This window comes from Pelophylax lessonae (assembly GCF_965119305.1).
Source record: "Pelophylax lessonae genome assembly, chromosome: 2".
In the NCBI taxonomy this organism is placed as follows: Eukaryota; Metazoa; Chordata; class Amphibia; order Anura; family Ranidae; genus Pelophylax; species Pelophylax lessonae.
The window spans coordinates 564665514-564686621 of record NC_138769.1 but is presented as its reverse complement, the minus strand read 5'-3'; the positions used below and the strand labels follow the sequence as shown (position 1 = coordinate 564686621).

At 42.0% G+C, this 21108-nt stretch overlaps 1 protein-coding gene across 2 annotated transcripts in view; it reads left to right on the top strand.

Moving 5' to 3' along the window:
- The window catches only part of SARNP (SAP domain containing ribonucleoprotein), a 179355-nt gene that overhangs the window by 38544 nt on the left and 119703 nt on the right, over positions 1-21108 (top strand). For both annotated transcript variants that reach the window (XM_082247115.1, XM_082247114.1), the window contains exon 4: positions 4626-4693. In XM_082247115.1, coding sequence (XP_082103241.1) covers positions 4626-4693 — 68 coding nt within the window. The remainder of the gene's footprint in view (positions 1-4625; positions 4694-21108) is intronic.

Genomic DNA, 21108 nt, shown 5'->3' with positions numbered 1-21108 from the left:
ATTGGCAAAATATAAAAGATGATGTGGTATCATCAAGTAAATGGATACCAAATGTGGGAACATTTAAAATTGTGCATGCCAGTGAAATGGCTACAAACTAGTGCCTAAAATGTATCCGTAGGCCGCTCTTTAAAAGCCTTTACAGGTTATCAGTGTAGCCTTAAAACTTGAGCTTATGGCACTAAAATTGTTGCTCTCATTCTGAAGTTCGTGAAAATATCTTGTGTGGTGCAATCACTGCTTATATATGGGTGTTGGCCCTATGTGTGCGTTTGCATTCGTATGGTTGGGGGGGTGGGGGGTGCCTTAAAACATTTTATTTATCATTTTTATTATGTTTATAAGCTTTTTTACACTTTTTTTATTTATTTATTTTTTTCCATTTAACCACTTTACCACCGGAGGATTTTGCTGTCTTACGTCCAGGCCACTTTTTGCGATTCGGCACTGTGCGAATTTAACTGACAATTGCGCGGTCGTGCGACGCCGTACCCAAACGAAATTTACGTCCTTCGTCCTTTTTTTCCCACAAACAGAGCTTTCTTTTGGTGGTATTTGATCACCTGTGCGAATCTTACTTTTTGCGCTATAAACAAAAAAAAGCGTACATTTTGAAAAAATAACAATATTTTTCAAATTTTTTTTATATGAATCCCCCCCCCCCCCCCCCAAAAAAATGTAAAAATCTAAAAAATTTTTTTAATTTTATAGTTATACTTTATTGCTACCATAAGGGGTTAACTAGACCCCTTGTGATGCCTTTGGGCAGTGACAGGTAACCTTTATGGAGACCCCCCTAGTGCCTTCCTTACCCTTCAAAGCATCTGATCACACACAGATAGTTTGATCAGATATTTTCCTGGCTGTGAGGGCCAGGGAAACACAGCATTGAAACCAAAACCGACAAATTCTTTGTCAATTACGCCTTCATTAGTCACAAAAGAGATCAGGGAACAGATGTTTCTATATATGCTCTGTGGGCAGCTAACCCAACTGCTTACAGCTGGAGGGGGGAGGCCCCAAAGTGCTGTAAATTGAGCCACCCAGATCACTTTTGCATGAAATTGGCATAGCAGCAGCCATGATCCTGGAATAACAACTTGCCCATCTATATGTTCACGCTGGACAGCAAATTTTAGGTATGCTGTGTAAATGTATATGTGGTGGTTCTGAAATTTGACTGCAGAAGTGGAGATACACTTTAAGTTAGTGTAGTTAAGTTAATAATCAATGCATATCCAAACATCTCAACCCACTTTTTTTTACTTGGATGATCTGTTCACACAATGGATTGTTCATTTGTGCATAATTGGATAACTGAAGTGAATATTTACAAAGTAAATACGGTAGGCTTTTTCTTTTCATGTAAGAATTGAATCAAATCTTTTAGCATTTTAAAAATCCTTTTGTAAATAGTTAAATTTTGATATCCGATTACAATATAAACTTGTTCACAAGGTAAGCGTTTGATGACGGCCATTTGAAGTTCACAAGTAACTTTCAAAGAGACTCAGTTGCTTAAAGCTGAACTCCAGGCAGGTGCAAATGAATGCAACTCTTTATAATTGAATACATCAATGAGGGCCCATTCACACTAGGAACTGCATGTGAATCGCATAGGAATTAGTGTGTGATTCACATGCAGTTCTGTGAAGTGCTATTTCAGCCCTATTTGAATGGGCTGAAATCGCATCGCGCCAGAAGTAGTGCATGCACTAATTTCTGAAATGCACAACCACATGGTACTTTTTTTCCATAAATGCACTGCATTTGCGACCTGCATTTGGGGTGTCGTTATCATTGCACTGACCCCCGCAGCTGATCACAAGGCAAGTGTGATTGAAATGCGGTGCAGGAAGCCACATGGGAACACAGCTTTCCTGCACTGCATTCTAGTGTAAACGGGCCCTAAATATATTTTCTTGAATGCAAGCAGTGTAAGTACCTGAATCACTCGCATTCCCTGTACAGCAGAGCTCATTTTGAAAGAGAGAGTATCAGTACAAGGATCCTTTCAGCTGTGCTGCAGTGCTTATGTGCTAACAAGGATCATGCTGGTAAAAACACAGAGTGACCTAAAGTTGAGCTGATCAATGTGCTGCTTCTCTTTTCATTGTCCAGTTACAGACTGAGGGAGGGACAAGGCCTGTAAATTTTACTTAAAGGGTAAGTTCATGTTTCACTCATTTGTAGGGTGGAACGTGTTCCCACTCCTGCAGCATCTCCCCGATCCGCTGCTTTGACAGCAAGCGGGGATCTTCTCCCCCTGCTCTGTCACATCATTAATTCACAGATTCCTGTGAATGGGGAAACTACAAGTACTGACAGCCTTTGTGGCTTGTCGCTCTCAATGAACTACCAGGCCATTATTGAGCATTCTAGGCAGTTCATTGTCTCTTCCTGTCAGTATGTAACTGCTTGCCCATACGAGCAGACAGATACACTGACAAGTCTGCAGGAGTCCTGCATGGCAACCCCAATCTGCTTTTTGCAGGGTGCAATGCTTTCCAGGCACAAAAAAAGAAAGAAAAACCTGCAAAAAGGTGTGCATTTATTTATTTTTTTAAGTTATTTTTTATTAAGAGATGATCTTATCCTTTTACTGCAGCAGAGATCAATCAGATCTCCCTTCTAGACAGGGGTGTGGTATCTGGTGGCCCAATGCACTATTAAAATACATATAAAAGAGCCGTTTTACCTGTCAAAGGAGTGTATTTCTATCTATCCAGTCCTGAGATTTACAAAGCGTAGCACAGCCAGGACTTTATTTTTCTCTTCTGCAGTTTGGTAATACAATCTGGTCACTTTCTAACCCCCCTGCCTGTGATTGGACAGTAAATAAGTAGTGATAAGGTCATCACTCTTCTCTCCATCTGTCATCCAGTTCTGCCATACGGAGGTTTACGAGAAGGCGATACAAAGTCAAATTCAGGCACTTGTTACATTTCATAAATATTAATAAAATATAGTTCTCATTTTTACATATATACTTAATTTAATTAAAATCGAACTGAATTAGCCTTGTGTATTTTATATCTGCCTGCAATTCAGTCTCAAAGTAGAGCTATAGGTAAAACTTTTTTTTTTTTTTTTTTGTTTTGGATAGAGTAAGGGAGGCTTATAACTCCTGTCAGATTTTTTTTTTTCCATCACTTCCTGTTCCATAGCCAAACAAGATGTGTGATGAAATCCCTGCAAATTAAAAGAAATTTCTAAGTGGCACCCAGGTCACCAGAATTAGTGTCCCCATTGGAAGATGTCCCCTCTTACTTTTTCTAGGGACAATCCAAAATTTGGCATTTTCTTTTACTTTCAATGATGGTAAATACGAAGAATCTCCTTTTAACAGGGGCACAGACAGCAATAAAAACCAACAGGTGTTCCAATCTCTCTCCACTCCATCCAAAACGAAAGAAGAAAGGTTTTTCCTTCAGTTATACATTAAGCATTGATAGAAAATATAAATATGTAGCGCTAAAACATATTAAAAAGTCCATAAATAGTCCATATAAAAAAGTTTGCAGAGATCCCAGTGAGAAAATGTACAGCAACCAGCACTGAGTAAAAGAGTGAAGTAGATCCGCCACCAAGTAAAGTGCCAAAACACGCTTACCAGACGGATATGATAGACAGGCATTCAAGCTATAACTTGGCAAACTGCATATCACTGTCATAGGGTCATCATCCCAATCCACTTCTCAGAGGGAGGTCTCATAAGTACAATATCAGGTATCGCATCAGATCAGGAACCGCTCATAGAAGATAATACCCCTCATAGTGTAGTAAGTAATCGTCAATCATTTATTCAAATAAATAGGAATACAACTCACATTGAGCAGGGGGTATCTGAGCATATAAACGTCTAAAACATAATTTGCGTATGATGAAACTCGTTGGGCCGCTCCCGATTGGACGCTCATGCGCAGTAGAGGACAACCGCGGCCATCTTGTCGGTTAGATCCGGAACCACGCTGATCGGCGTTTATGTGCTCAGATACCCCCTGCTCAATGTGAGTTGTATTCCTATTTGAATAAATGATTGACGATTACTTACTACACTATGAGGGGTATTATCTTCTTTCTGAGTGGTTCCTGATCTGATGTGATACCTGATATTATACTTATGAGACCTCCCCTCTGAGAAGTGGATTGGGATGATGACCCTATGACAGTGATATGCAGTTTGCCAAGTTATAGCTTGAATGCCTGTCTATCATATCCGTCTGGTAAGCGTGTTTTGGCACTTTACTTGGTGGCGGATCTACTTCACTCTTTTACTCAGTGCTGGTTGATGTGCATTTTCTCACTGGGATCTCCTGGAAACTTTTTTTTATATGGACTATTTATGGACTTTTTAATATTATGTTTTAGCGCTACATATTTATATTTTCTATCTTGTCCACATATTGTCAGTATATGACTAGCGTAGCTGCTGTTTGCTGTGTTTGAAGATTTTTTAAGCGTTTATATATTAATACTTAGCGCAGCTATTTATTTACAATTTTATACATTAAGCATTGTCAGTCATTATTAAAACACTGAAATCCTAATAAATGGATTTGTAGCAGTTCCACAGTGTTTGAAAACTATTTTGTTTAGAGATTTTTTTTCTTCTTAATTTTCAGGAAGAAGAGCAAAAACCTGTTGATGTTCCTGAGAAGAAAGAGGAACCTTCTAGCAAACCAGGAGAAATGTAAGATCAACTATCTTGTCCTCTTTAGAACATCCACCTTGGAGGGTTGACCTTGCACTGTTTTCCTAAGTTTGGAGCTGAACACTGTGCCAAAAGTATCTTGAGGCCAACTACCTAAAGTCTAATTTCATAAATAAACTGTGCTGCTGTAAACCTTCATAGGCAAAATATAGATGACCATAGCAGACATTCTATAGTGATACAAAATAACATTAAGGCTAAGTAATCCTAACCTGTGAATAAATCAAGGTAAAAAGTCCCTGATAAAGTGCTTGTGTAAATTTAAACAGGTGCTCCACTTCTCAGTTCCTCCAGTGTTCCTATACAGACAGACACATGCCACAGGTTGTTGACCTACTATTGCTAGCCAGGTCAGTAGTGCTTATGTTTGGGGATATACCCCTAAGTCTCCAATGGCTTGTTCCTATGGGTCCTTCTCAGATGGTGTACCGTCATGCACGCAAATAAAATACCTGAGCAGATATCATAGTATAAAACTGTTTGATTTTATTAAAACACACAAAAATATTGTAGGTGCCTAGAAGAACCATCACTGGGTATGTATGGCTTGCATAGGGAGGCTAAAAATGGCCGCTGCTGTGCATATATATAGAAAACCAGTGTATGCTCCAAACAGAGGATACAATGTTTATTCACTGTTTATGATTACTTAGACCTAATTTTATTTTGTATCGCTATAGAATGTCTGTTATGGTTATGCTCTATATTTTGTCTATAAAGGTTTATAGCCGCACCATTTATTTATGAAATTAGACTTTTGTACTAAGTATTTTGATTATATAGAACTTGTTTTAATCTGCAGCAGCTAAATTCACAAGAATAATTTTTTTACGCATTTTATGCAATTTTACTTATTTCCTGGGTGTGAGATCTTTAGTTTCTTTGTCTGAAAGTCTGCCTCATTTGCATGTATTGCACTGTTTAAGAATATACATTGCACTATGCTGTGTAAATTGTAGCATTGTGAAAAAGTTTGGAAAATTTTGCAGTCTATTACCACTGACCAAGTGCTCTTAGCATTTGAAAACAGTCCGATCAAATGGATAAGCCATATGTTTTTTAAAGTGTGCAGTTGTTGAACTCACTGAATACAACCTGTTTAACGCTTTACTTTGTCTGCCCTCCCCTTCCCAACATTATGAGGTTGAATAACAAGAAAACAAAGATCCTGATTTGTTTTTTTTTCTTTCCTCATATTTCCCAGTTAGAAAATGCCTGTCTATGATAATCCATTTTTTCTGATAATACTTGGGTAACGCATGACCCATTTAGATGCAATTATTGCTTAGCAATGCTTTTTCTTCACAAGGGTTACATTTGACTTGTGCAATCTATCCTGCAACTTCTACGAAACCGATTCTTCTTTCCATGCTCCTTTTTGTTCATTTTGGCTGAGGATTTATGTACGCAAGCAAATGTTTATTTCCTCTGCCTTTAGGATAAGTCACAAAGCTGCATGATTCAGGGACCATGGCAGAGCGGAGTTGTATCCCAAAGCAACAGAAATAAACTAACTGAAGATGTTGAATACATCACAAATAAACAACATTTAGTGATGCTGTTTTATTCAAATATATTTTGCTTTGCTGTGTGTGCACTTCCACAGTGTATTTCTCTCACCATTGGTCCTCTAATGTGCTCATAACTTTTTTCCTGAAATGGGTGCTTCTGTAATAGTTATACTGGCAGGGGATTTGTAATGTTTTTGTTATATGTATCCTGCCATGGATGCTTGCACGTTGGGGTTCTCAATCTCTCATAATAGTTCTCCTGGTAGGTAATTTATGGTGTTCATGTAATATTTATGCTATGGGTGCTTCTGCATTTAATATTCTGCCAGGTGTTTTCTATTCATATTTTAATAATCCTGCTACGGGTTCTTCTGCCCTATATATCCTGGCCAGTGTTCTCTAATGCACATTTAATATTTGTCTTGCAATGGGTTCTTTAGCATGTTGCATATAGTGCCTTGCAAAAGTGTTCAACCCTTGACTTTTTACCTATTTTGTTACATTACAGCCTTAAGTTCAATGTTTTATTAATCTGAGTTGTATGTGATGAATCAGAACACAGTAGTCTAAGTTGGTGAAGTGAAATGAGAAAAATATATACATAAAACTATTTTTTAGAAATAGAAAACAGAAAATTGGCATGTGCGTATGTATTCACCCCCTTTGTTATGAAGCCCATAAAAAGCTCTGGTGCAACCTATTACCTTCAGAATTCACATAATTAGTGAAATGATGTCCACCTATGTGCAATCTAAAGCCCCGTACACACGCACCGATTGTTGGCCGATCGATCGGCCGTCTTTTGTCCAGTGTTGTTGCGTTGGTTGGAATGTGCTCTAGACTGCACACAAATTTTGTCGGCCAACAACAACCAACTGCAGAAGTGATGTCATGTTCTGGTTTACTTTCCGTGTGTTTTTTCTTCTCTGAGCATGCCCAGTCTTGCTCATCTGACTTTTGTCGGCCGAAATCTGTACTGACTGACGAACAATCGGCCGTTCTGGTGACGGCCAACAAAAATTTTATAGCATGCACACCAGATTTTGTTCGGCCGAAAAGTCAGTCGGTTGTCGGAAGCATCATACTAACAAGCCAACGATCGGACGTTGGCCGAAAATTTACAGCCAGCAATCGGTGCGTGTGTACGGGGCTTTAGTGTCACATGATCTGTCATTACATATACACACCTTTTTTTTTTTTTTTTTTTTTTTTTTTTTTTTTTTGAAAGGCCTCAGAGGCTGCAACACCTAAGCAAGAGGCACCACTAACCAAACACTGCCATGAAGACCAAGGAACTCTCCAAACAAGTAAGGGACAATGTTGTTGAGAAGTACAAGTCAGAGTTAGGTTTTAAAAAAATATCCAAATCTTTGATGATCCCCAGGAGCACCATCAAATCTATCATAACCAAATGGAAAGAACATGGCACAAACAGCAAACCTGCCAAGAGACTGTCACTCATCAAAACTCACGGACTGGGAAAGGAGGGCATTAATCAGAGAGGCAGCACAGAGACCTAAGGTAACCCTGGAGGAGCTGCAGAGACGGGAGTATCTGTACACAGGAGGACAATAAGCCATACGCTCCATAGAGTTGGCTTTATGGCAGAGTGGCCAATGTATGGAGGAAGGTGCTCTGGTCTGATGAGACTAAAGTTTAACTTTTCGGGCCATCAAAGAAAACACATCACATCACCCAAAGAACACCATCCCCACAGTGAAACATGGTGGTGGCAGCATCATGCTGTGGGGATGTTTTTCAGCAGCCGGGACTGGGAAATTAGTCAAAGTTGGGGGAAAGATGGATGGTGCTAAATACAGGGAAATTCTTGAGCAAAACCTGTACCGCTCTGTGTGATAGGACAGAGGTTCACCTTCCAGCAGGACAATGACCCCAAACACACTGGTAAAGCAACACTTTAGTGGTTAAAGGGAAAACATGTAAATGTGTTGGAATGGCCTAGTCAAAGCCCAGACCTCAATCCAATAGAAAATCTGTGGTCTAACGTAAAGATTGCTGTTCACAAGAGCAAACCATCCAACCTAAAGGAGCTGGAGCAGTTTTGCAAGGAGGATTGGGCAAAAATTCCAGTGGTAAGATGTGGCAAGCTCAGAGACTTACCAAAGCGACTTGGAGCTGTGATTGCCGCAAAAGGTGGCTCTACAAAGTATTGACTTTAGGGGGGTGAATAGTTATGCGCATTAACTGTTTCTGTTATTTTGTCCTATTTGTTGTTTGCTTCACAATGAGAAAAAATTAAATAAAATCCTCATTAAAGTTGTGGGCATGTTCTGTAAATTAAATGATGCAAATTGCCAAACAATCAATGTTTATTCCAGGTTGTGAGGCAACAAAACACGAAAAATGCCAAGGGGGTGAATACTTTTGCAAGGCACTGTAGATGCATACATGCATAGTAATTTGTCATACATACATATGTAATTTTAAAAAAAAATTCTGCCATACCAAGTAAACCCACTTATATTGATTTAATTTTGACAGTATACCAAAACAAAACAATATTATTTTGCTGGAAGAAATACCAAAATAATTCAGAAGGAATGAAAGTAGCTATAAAACATTAAAATATAGCAAAAAAAAGTGTAATAAGCTTTATAATTGTACAAATCCATGACTACTACTGCTGATGAGTTAGAAGAAGCTAAAAGAGCATACAGAAGTTTTGTATAACCTAAGTATGTCGCGCAACCTAAGGGGTATCACTTGTATGTTGAATTTAAATGAAATAATATACTGTATGTGCTCATAGCATGCACTTTCATTTTTATAACCTCAGCATTGTAATAACAATGCAAATAGGTATTTTTGACATTCAATAAAAAGTAGAAATAATTTGAAATTCATTGTGGAGATGTATATATGATTTTTTCATTATGCCTTTATGGTGATTTTCTTGGTCACAAACCAAAACACCAAGACAATTTTTTTTTTTTTTTTTTTTTTTAAGCCCCCTTCCCTGGTATTGGAAATTAAACTTCTATTCATTGTTGCCTGAACCAGCATTTAACCTATTATATTTATCACCACTTCATGACTTATACTGTTCATGCTCAAAAAAAAAAAAAAAAAAAATTAAAACGTATGCCCTTGTTACCTGGTCCTGTTTTTTTGTATGTATAAACAGACCATTCTATTAACTGCCCTTTCACTGAGTACTCTTGTAATGAGTGTCACCAGTGTCGGTGTTAACATTGGTTGCACTGACACTGATACTGGTTGCACTAATGCAGCACAAAGGGGTTAATTACCTGCCACTGGTCGGTCACTAATGCATCAGTGACCAGCAGTGGCAATACATTAACCCCCTCATGCTGCATAATACAAATACCGCCTCAACCGCCCCCCCCCCCCCCCCCAAGAGTTAACAATGACAATCTGCTTAGTGCTTACTTGTGGGATTAACATTGTGCTTGTTTCTTCCCGCACGCTGGCTCCTCCATGTCACAGGCAGGCGAAATCTCTGCTCCTCTCCTCTTGGGTCCTCCCTTTCAAAATCCCACCTCTGGCAGGCAGCTCGCCTCTCAGTGATGTCACTACTACGTGACTATGTATATGAACTAACACACCAGGCGGGCGAGTGGCCGCTAATGGCTGTAACGAAGTGAGCCCTTCACTTCCCTGTCAGCGGAGATACAGCCGCTCGCCCGCCAGGTGTGTTGGTTCATATACACTTCACCTGCGCTGTGCTGTGGCGGCCATTAATTTTCGGCATCTTTGATCTGTTTTCAGGCAAAAATTTTGGTTGCCGTCTCTAGTTCTGTTTCGTTCGGCCTACTAGTGGTTGTTGCGGTGTTGCCCACCCCCTCCCATTTGGGCTTCTTTTGGATGTCTCGATCGTACCTTAACCACTTAAGGACCAGAAGGTTTTACCCCCTTTATGACCAGGCCATTTTTTTGCGATACGGGACTGCATTATTTTAACTGACAATTGCGTGGTCGTGCCGCGCTGTACCCAAATAAGTAATTGGTAAGCCAAAAGCGGGTCCCGCTGGTCCCGCAGACAAGTCCTCTTCTGCCTGACAGGGTGCCCCTACCCGTACCTGGGGTTGGGGGACGTCTTTGTTTTTTCCCAAACCCGTGGACCTCTTTCATTCAAGACAAATGGGTCCACAAATTGATTCGGTCCGGTTACAAGATCGAGTTTCGGTCCTTGCCTCTGGCTAGGAAGGTTTTTTTCCTTCCAACTTTCGTCTGTCCCCGGATCTGCTGTAGGGCCTTTTTGGGCGGTACAGGATCTACTCTCGCAAGGAGTAATTGTACCGGTTCCAGAGTCAGAACGTTTTCGGGGGTTTTAGTCAACCTGTTTACTGTTCCCAGGAAGAAAGGAAGGCAAGGTCCGTCCAATCTTGGACCTCAAGGCCCTGAACCGCTTGCGCGGGTACAGAAGTTTGGGATGGAGTCCATTTACACAGTAGTGGCATCCCTTCATCAGGGGGATTCTCTGGCTTCTATCGATATTAATGACGCTTACCAATATATGTCGGACACCAGCATTTTCTTCGCTTTGCCATGGGTGAGGAGCATTATAAATTTGTGGCATTACCCTTTGGTCTCGCCTCAGCTCCTCGGGTGTTCACAAAAGTTTTAGCCCTGTGTTTGGCCTTGCCCAGGCAGAGGGGAATCGCTTTTCCTGGATGATCTTCTTCTGCGAGCAGAGTCTCTGTCTTTAGAAGGCGAGGATTAGATATCACTGTACGAACTCTTCAAGAGTTCTGCTGGAAACAGAGTTTTCAGAAATCAGCTGTGACTCCGTCCAACAGACTGGATTACCTGGGCCTGATTCTGGATTCAGCCTCATCCCGGCTGTTTGTTTCCGGAGATAAAACTCCTGAAGTTGCAGAATTCGACTCGGCTCCTGTTATCCAACAGTTGGTAAACTCTCAGGACTGGCATGCAAGTGCTGGGCTTGATGGTCTCCACCTACTAGGCAGTTCCATTTGCTTAGTTCCATACCAGGCCCTTGCAAAAAGAGATTCTTGCCAAATGGGTCAAGAATCCACAATCTTTGGACAATCTGATCCTGTTGCGCCGGGTACAAGGGAATCCTTAATATTGTGGCTTTGTTTCCCTGAGCTTTGACAGGGAAAGTCCTTTCTTCCCCTGTACTAGACAATGGTTTCCACAGATGCCAGCCTGTCCGGGTGGGGAGATGTCTTAGGCACAGATTAGGCTCAGGGGGTTTGGACTCGGGGAGGAGTCTAGTCTGCCAATTGATATCTTGGAGATTCGGGCGATCAGGTTTTGCCTGTCCCGTGGACGGATCGTCTGCAGGGGTGCCCGGTAAGGATTCAGTTAGACAATGCCGCAGCCGTGGCATAGATCAGTCAGTCATCAAGGGGGCACCAAAAGAGCCCTAGCGGCTAGAGAAGTGGGCGGCATTCTAAGGTGGGCAGAACTTTTTGTTCCAGCCCTCTCTCCGCTGTGCACATTCCAGTGGGAAATTGGCAGGCGGACTACCTCAGTCAACAGACGTTTGATGAGGGTGAATGGTCTCTTCACCCGGAAGTATTTTAACTGTGTCTCTGGTGGGGGACTCCCGACGTGAACCTGTAGGCCCCTCGTCTCAACCGGAAGGTTCAAAGGTTTGTGGCAAGGTCTCAGGATCCTCTGGCCGATGCCTCAGATGCTCTCGTGGCTCCTTGGGGCCAGTATCATCTCTTATACGCCTTTCCTCCATTACAACTTCTGCCGAGACTTCTACGCAAAATCGAGGCAGAAGGGATTCTGGTGGCCACAGACTGGCTTTGTTGGTCTTGGTATGCAGGCCTAGTAAGGCTGGTAGCCAATGCCCCTTGGAGACTCCCTCTCAGAGAGGATCTTTTTGTCTTAAGGGCCGATCTTCCATCCTGCTTTTACGGTGGTTGGCTTTAACGGCCTGGCTATTGAAAGCCAGGCACAGAAGGACATGGGGTTGTCGGTTTCGGTAATTCCTAGACTGTTAAAAGCTAGGAAATCTAGTTTGAGGAAAATGTATCCTCGAGTGTGGAGGACGTATATTACTCTGTGTGAGGCTCTGGGGGGGGGGGGAATTTCTCCCCGTTCCTTTTCTGTGTCCTGTATGCTGGAGTTGCTACAACAAGGTATAGATGAGCATTTGGCCCTGGGCACCAACAAGGGTCAGATTTCTGCCTTGGCAATCTTTTTGCAACGTCTGTTGGCCTCCAATTCCTTAGTCAACACTTTATTCAGGAGGTTGCCTCCATGGGACCTCAACCTAGTTCTCTCGGTTCTTCAAAAACCGCCTTTTGAAAATATTTGTGAGCTTCCTCTGCCTACCCGGCCACAGAAGGTGGCCTTCTTGGTGGCTATCACTTCTGCGCACAGGGTGTCTGAGCTGGCTGCGTTGTCCTGTCGGTCACCCTACCTGGTGGTTCACAGGGACAAAGTGGTGCTTCGTCCCTGTCAGTCCGAAGATCGTCTCAGATTTCCATTTAAATGAAGACATTGTGTTACATTCCTTGTGTCCTAAGCCAAAACATCCTAAAGAAATCTCTTTACATTCCCTGGATGTGGTTTGGCAATCAGGGTTCCCCTGGCGGCAACAGAGCCCCCCCCCCCCCCCCTGAAAATCTGATTCCTTGTTTGTCCTTCCGGATGGATCTCCTAAGGGGTAAGCTGCATCTGCGGTGACCATTTCCACAGGGATCAGGCAGGCGGTGGTGCAGGCCTATTCCATTAAGGGTCAAGTTCCTCCTTTTCCTGTTAAGGTGCATTCTACAAGGGCGCTTAGGGCTTCTTGTGCCTTCCGTCATCAGGCGTCAGTGTTACAGGTTTGCACGGCGGCCACCTGGTTGTCTGTACACAAAGTTTTAAAAGGTGTATTTACTAGCATCTGCGGATGCTGCGTTCCACCCAAAGTTTAGCAGGCTGCTGTTGCAGTGGCTCCTGCCTCTTAGAGGTGTAGTTTTTCTTGGTAAGTGAGCTCCAGTTCTTCCTGATTGAGGTCCTGGTTTACCTGGTTGGCTAAATTTAGCTCTTTTGGGAAATCTGTTTGTTTATTGCTGTGTTTTTTCCTACCCCTCATGTTGTCACTGCTTTTGGGATGTCCGTAATGTCAAAGAAGATATGGAGCTGTGTCCGTCAATGAACGAAAGAGAAAACTGGATTTGTCATACCGTAAAATCCTTTTCTCTGATTTTCATGGAGACGCTGCACCCACCCCTCTGTTAAATTGTTTTTTTATTCTGACACTGCTTGTTACAAAACCTGAAGTCCTATAGCAGAAAGTGGGAGTATACCCCGTAGGACTGCTCTATGGGCATAGTAAATTTTTTTCTGCCTAGTGTCTTACTCCTTTGAAGAACAGCATAATCCAAGGGTCAAAGAAGATAAGGAGCTGTGTCCGCCAATAAACTTCAGAGAAAAAGCTTTTACGGTAAGACAGACAAAAATCCATTTTTTTTTACTTTCTGCTAAAAAACATTCCCAATAAAAAAAAATAAACTGTTTTCATCAACTTAGGCCAATATGTATTCGGCTACATATTTTTGGTTAAAAAAATCCCAATAAGTGTATATTGATTGGTTTATTGGTTTACGCAAAAGTTATCGCGTCCACAAACTAGGGGAAAGATTTGTCTTTTTTTTTTTTTTTTTTTTTTTTTTTACTAGTAATGGCGGCAATCAGCGATTTTTAGCAGGACTGCGACATTGCAGGGTGACAGATCGGACATCTGACACTTTTGAGGGGACCAGTGGCAGGCAGTAATCAGTGCTAAAAATATGCACTTACTGTACTGACACTGGCAGGGAAGGGGTTAACGCCAGGGGCAATAAACTGTGTTGGGGGATTTATTTACTGTTAATCAGAGACCTGTGATCCTAAATAGGAAGAACACAGAATCCCTGTGTTCATCACTGACAGAACAGCGGTGTGCCGTGTTTACATCATCAGACCGCCATTCTGTCTCATGGGGAGCGATCGTGGGTGCCCAGGGGACATCGCATCTGTCGGACCAGCTGATTTGCTCCTCCTTGGGTGCCCCGTGCACCCCCCACTCTATCTGCTACACGAAAAGACGTACAGGTAGATCGTTTTGCATAACAGAGCCGACCTGCTGTAGTATAAAAAAAGTCATACTTGCCTGCTCTGTGCAGCGGTTTTGCACAGAGCAGCCCTGATCCTCCTCTTCTGGGTCCCCCGCTGGCGCTCTGGGCCCCTACCCCTTGCTGAGTGCCCCATAGCAAGCATGCATTTGGGGGACGGCATTCATGCGTGCACTCTCCCGAGCCGTCTCTCTGCATCCAAAAGAGACAGTGCGGCTCCCGCCTCACTGGCTGTGATTGCGATTGGCTCCCACTGCTGCATCTCAGCCATTTAGGAGGGAGACCCTCAGGTCTCATGCACATCACTGGATCGAGATCGCTTAGGCAAGTATTAGGGGGGCTGAGAGTGAGCTGCACCATGAAGGTTTTTTACCTTCATGCATAGAATGTGTGAAGGTAAGAACCTTCAGCCTTTACAACCACTTTAGCTCTTGTGTTCACTAGATGAGAAAAAGAATCATCAGATTTGTGTACTCGCCATAAATTAATTTTCTTCGAATCCATTGATGGACACAGGAGTTTAGATACTGTCACACTAGCGAACTGTAGGCCATCCTTGGATAACCCATCATGCCTCAGTCTTTAGCAAGCAGGACCAAAGGCTCAAACATAACTACAGTGTGGGTGGGATCTGTCCCTTAAATATGATCGCTAGGAATTCCTCTTCTTTGTAAAACGTGCAGGTTTTTTAGGAGTTGAGTCCAATGAGGTGCATGCCACCTCCTGGACTTATCTCGGGAGTTTGCATCTGACCGTTTTATAAAGCTGCAGTTTTGCATTCAGCTGCTGTGCCTGGACCAGCTTCCTGACATGGCATGCCTGGGCAATGCGTGTCAGCAAGGTTGCTTGTATTCTGTATCGGAAACACATGAGACCGTGTGGGAGTGCAGAAACCCTAACATTTTTACCTGTGATTCTATTACGTCATATGGAAGAAAATGTATTTGTTTAGTTATCCTTGAGGACTGATTGGATCTATCGAATTTGGTGCCATAAGCAAATGTCTCGCAATGTTACTTGGAATCCACAGATGTTGAGTTTCATTCTATTTGGTTCTTACACACCCTTCATAAAATTAGAATATTATCAAAAAGTTAATCATTTCAGTAATTCAATTCACTCAATTCAGTCAGTGATGATTTGGGGAGCCATGTCATCTGCTAGTGTTGGTCCACTATGTTTTAAGTTCAGCGCAGCCCTCTACCAGGAAGGAAATTGTAGAGCACTTCATGCTTCCCTCTGCTGACCAGCTTCATGGAGATGCTGATTTCATTTTTCAGCAGAACCTGGGACCTGCCCATGCTGCCAAACGTACCAATACCTGGTTTAATGATCACGGTATCGCTGTGTTTGATTAGCCAGCAAACTCGTCTGACCTAAACCCCATAGAGAATCTGTGGGGTATTGTCATGAGGAAGATGAGACACCAGGCCCAACAATGCAGATGAGCTGTACATGGACATACTTTTCAGTAAACCAACATTTTCTTTATTAAAAACCCTTTTCTCTATTGATCCTGTGTGTAACGCATCTATATAAAATATGAGTTTCACTTTTTGAATTGAATTACTGAAATTAACTTTTCGATATTCTAATTTTTTGAGATGCACCTGTACATATGAGGAATTTTGAAGCTCATTTGTAGCGCCAAATAGTGAATTTACTCCACGCCAACAGTATGTTTTAGGGCTTTTTCTGCCTACTTTTATTTTAAACAAAGCAAAAAGTTCACACTTGAATAGGGTCCCATATTGGGTTCTCAACATCAATGCAACAAAACATAGAATTTAGCCTTGTGGCTCTCTTTGCAGCTTCACTGCTCAGGCCTAATGCCTTGGTCCTCCAGAACATCAAACACACAGTCCCAGTGCTCATGCACGAAACGCTGTACCTTTTGCCATTTTGACTTTTTTTTTTTTTTTCCTGTAGCTCCCAGCTGCTACATCCTCACAGGCTCGTGCCTTTGTCTGTCCTGACCTGGACAGTATCGTGAGATGTGCGCCTCGCAGCGCCCTTCATACACTGATCCCCTCGGGAGGATTGGGCTACTGACCTCTAACATAAACCCAGCACAGATCTGCATCATTTGTGTGCCTTATTCCTGCAAAATCTGGCCAAAACTGCCATTTTTAAGCAGTGGCATGGGCTTGACCTGCCGATATAAAAATGTAAATAGATTAGGAGCTTACAATCTTAGGTCCCTAATTCACATTCATACATGCACATACTAGGGCCAGTTTAGATAGCAGCCAATTAACCTACCAGCATGTCTTTGGAGTGTGGGAGGAAAGAGGAGTACCTGGAGGAAACCCACACGGGGAGAACATGCAAACTTCATGTAGTGCCACTGTTGGGATTCGAACTGACAACCCTAGTGCTGCTAGGCAGAAGTGCGAACCACTTAGCTACTGTACATGTTACACCCTAAATATGGGTGTAACCTGTTGCTGAAGGTGGAGATGGCTTTTTCGACCTACCGTATTTAACAAATTCTTTTTACAGATGTTCATGTTAAACCTAAATGTTTCTATAAATAAAAAATGTTTACTGGCATTTTTGGACCTGCATGAGCCTGACATAAGGACAGCAAGAAAAAACAATTGTACCTTTTTTATAGGCCAACAGTTTTTTCTTCTTTTTGCCTTGCCTGTATGGGCACATCATGCTAGTGTGCTCAATGCCTTCATGAACATTTGTGCAACAATGGTTTGTGAAAATTGTTTTATGATTGAATTGTCCTTAGTTGCCACCTAGCATCTGTAGTCCCACAACAAAAAACAAACAAAATTGGGTACTAATGGAAAGATGGTTATGAGCTATGGTGTCCTAATATGTGAAGTAATCTGATGGAAATGATGTAACCAATTTAAAGAAATATCACACAGAGGGTTAGATTGCCTACTGTACTTTATTGAAGTTGTAGGACATTTGCATTTTTTGTCAGCTAATCCACATCTGGTTTTACAGGGTTTAATTCTACTATTCAGAAGGTTATATAAGGAGTATATTTTATATACCTATAGACTCATAGATTTGTTTTCAGTGCATGTGTTATTTGCGTAATGTGCACATTTCTTTGTCCTCAGATAAACTTCTGGCTTAAACTATAGATGTTTGCCCTGTCGTTTTTAAGTTCCACTTTATGAAAAGGGCTTAGTGCCTGCAGCAGGGTATCTACCTAACAATTCCTCTTACCCTTTATTCCCCCTTTTCATTTAGCAGTTTCCCATGCAGATTACAAAAGATCTTTTCAGATAAACTTTCATCCTAATCTTCTCAAACGTGTATTCTGATGTCACTAAGGGAGGATTAGCTGACATGTAAATTCAGGTTTTGTGCTTTTATACCTTGGAATAAAATACTGTTTGATAATCGGGGTAGTATACGGACAAATGGAGATGGTCATCTTGCTATGCGTTATTATGAAGAAATCTGTTAAATAAATATTTCACCAGAGGGGGTCCCAGAATCTTGTGGCATTTTGCTATAGAATTCCATGTGAAATGAAAATGAATAGGAACCTGTAGAAGGGGGACACTGTGCCACACAAGATGGCAATCTGTGCTGTGCGGACGTGCTAAAATAACCAGCGGCTTCCAACAGGGGCCCAGATGTGGGTTTACAATGCATTTTGGTATCCTGAATGATACTTTTAAAGTTATTTTATAGAAGATTGTCCTGTGACTTCCCACAGTGCATTTTTCAGTTTACTAACAGGAAAAGCTGCACAATTAATCGTTAAAAATCTTAATTCAACCCCCCCTCTTGATCTTAAACAGCATGTCCTCGATTCTTACAGAGCTGTTCTCTGCTCACTCACAGCTGTCAAAAAAAAAAAAAAAAAAAAAGACTCCAGCAAATGTTTATCAACATTGTTAACCACTTGCTGACAACCGCCCGACTATATACGGCGGCGGTCAGCCCCTCCCAGGCAAAGTGACGTACCGGTACGTTACTTGCCTGGGAGCCAATAGGGGGCGAGCGCGCGCTGCCGGAGGCGCGCTCCAGCACCCGCTCGTTCCTTAAGAAGCCCGTGCGTGTGACCGGCGGACCCGATGTCCGCCGCTCACTCGCGATCGTCGGGTGGAGAGGGAGAAAGGCAAGCGGCTAATGTAAACAAAGCCGCCTGTCATTCTTCCCTGTGTAAAAGCACAGATCATATGGTCCTGCTATGTAGGACCGTTGATCTGTGCTGTTACAGACAGTCACATCCCTGCTCAGTAAGAAACTCCCCTAGGGACACACTTAACCCCTCCCTCTCCAATAAAATTAACCCCTACCCTCCCAGTGTCATTTTTACAGTGACAGTGCATATGTATAGCACTGATTACTGTCGTAATGTCACTGGTACCCCCAGAAATGTCGGGGGTCCGATCTGTCCGCCGCAATGTCGCAGTCCCGCAAAAAAAAATCGCAGATCGCCGCCATTACTCATTAAAAAAACAATAAAAATTACAAAAAATCTTTCCCTTAGTTAACGCAATAACTTTTGCGCAAACCAATCAAAATACGCTTTTTGCAATTTTTTTTTTTTCCAAACATAGGTAGCAGAAAACAAATTGGCCTAAAATGTTAAAAATGTTTGTTTGATTTTTACATTTTTTTTTTTTGGGTAATTTCATATAAAAAAAATGTGAAAAATATTGTTTTTTGCAAAATTGTCGCTCCTTTTTTTGTTTATGGCACATGATCAAAAAATCGCACAGGTGATCAAATACCACCAAAAGAAAGCTCTGTTTGTGGGGAAAAAGAGGACATCAATTTAATTTGGGTACAGCGTCGCACGACCGCGCAATTGTCCTTTAAATTCACGCAGTGCCGAATCGCAAATAGGCCTTGGTCAGGAAGGGGGTAAAATCTTCCAGGGCTTAAGTGATTAAAGAGGTTGTAAACCTCAGGGAAAAAAAATTAAAAGAAAAACCTGAAAGACAAAGGCATAATGAGCTAGTATGCATCGCATACTAGCTCATTATGAAATAATTACCTTAGAACGAAGCCCCCACAGTGCCCGCCCGCTCACCTGTAATACCTCAGACATTTTCGGCCATCCTTCTTCCTGGTTCTCATCCTCTGGTCAACTGATTGGCCGGAGGCGCAATGACATCACTCCTGCGTATGCGCACGGGAGCCGCTGTTCACAGCACAGGGCTCTGAAGGAACGACAGGGGTGGCCGTTCCTTCAGAGCGCATGTGCCGATGACGTCATCAACTGCATGCAATGTAAATATCTCCCAAACGGTGCAAGTGTAGGAGATATTTTCAGTACCTATAGGTAAGCCTTATTATAGGCTTACCTATAGGCACGAGTCATTAGGGGGGTTTGCAACCTCTTTAAGGCTGCTAGATAACTATAAACACAATGCTTTGCAATGTATCATTTTGTTTTTAGATCACAGGAATTAACTTGTCTGTATGCAAGGGTAATTTATCCTCCTAGCCACTTGCCGACCGTGCGCTGCAGTTTTACTGCGGCAGGCTAGCTCGGCTGCGTGAATCGACATAGGGGTACGTCGGTTCGCAGGAGTGGTGTTGGAGGGTGAGCACACGGCGCCGCCGTGCTCCTGCCCCCATTAGATAGCAGGGTAGCCGATCCACGATACTGGTGGTCACGATTTCTGCTGAGCACCCGTGATCACTCCCCGCTCAGAGGACGGTCAGCTGTTCTAAATACAGCTGACTGTTGTTCTCTCTGGAATGATCAGAGCGCCTCTGATCCTTTTTTTATATAGGCTCACAGGTGTCTATGATCATTTCACAAGTCCCTCCCCCCACAGTTAGAAAAACCCCCCTAGGCTCACAATTAACCCTTTGATCACCCCTAGGTTAACCCCTGCCCTGCATATTTCTAGCACTGATTATTGTAGTAATTTCACTGGTCCCCCCAAAAGTATCAATGTCGGGGGTCCGATCTGTCTGTCCGCCGCAATGTCGCAGTCTCGCTAAAAATCACAAATCGCCGCCATTACTAGTAAAAAAAAAAGTAAATATTACGTAAATGTTTCCCCTAGTTTGTAGACGCAATAGCTGTTACACAAACCAATCAAAATAAGCTTACAGCGGGTTTTCTTTTTTTTTTTTTTTTTTAACCAAACTTATGTAGCAGAATACAAATTGGCCTAAAAGGATGAACAATTTTTTTTTTTTTTGTTTTTTGGAATGTTGTATAGCAGCATGTGAACAATATTTATTATTTTTTTTTATTTCAGGTTTGTCGCTTTTTTTTTTTTTTTTTTGTTTATAGCGCAAAAAAATAAAAATCGCAGAGGTGATCAAATACCACCAAAAGAGAGCTCGATTTGTGGGGAATAAAAGGACATCAAGTTTATTTCAGTATAGTGTCACAGGACTGCGCAGTTTTTCCCATTAAAGTAACGCAGTGCCAAATAGCAAAAAACCTTCCGGTCCAGAACTGGTTAAAGACTAAGCCTTTTTCTGACACTTGTTGCTTACAAGTTTAAAATCAGTATTTTTAGCTAGAAAATTACTTAGAACCCCCAAACATTATGTAGATCGATACAGTGTATAGAAAATATATATATCTCTCTTTAGCAGAGACCCTAGAGAAAAAATGGCGATCGATGCAACTCTTATGTCACACTGTATTTCCGCAGAAGTCTTTCAAACGCAGTTTTTTTGGGGAAAAAAAATACTTTTTTAATGAGTTTAAAAAAATAAATCAACCGCAAAGTTAGTCCAATTTTTTGTATAATGTAAAAGATGTTACCCTGAGAATCGTGAGAGAGCCGAAGCAAAGACGAAGCAAAAAAAATCATGATTCTCATTTTATCCAGAATCGTGCAGCTCTACTAACAAGTAG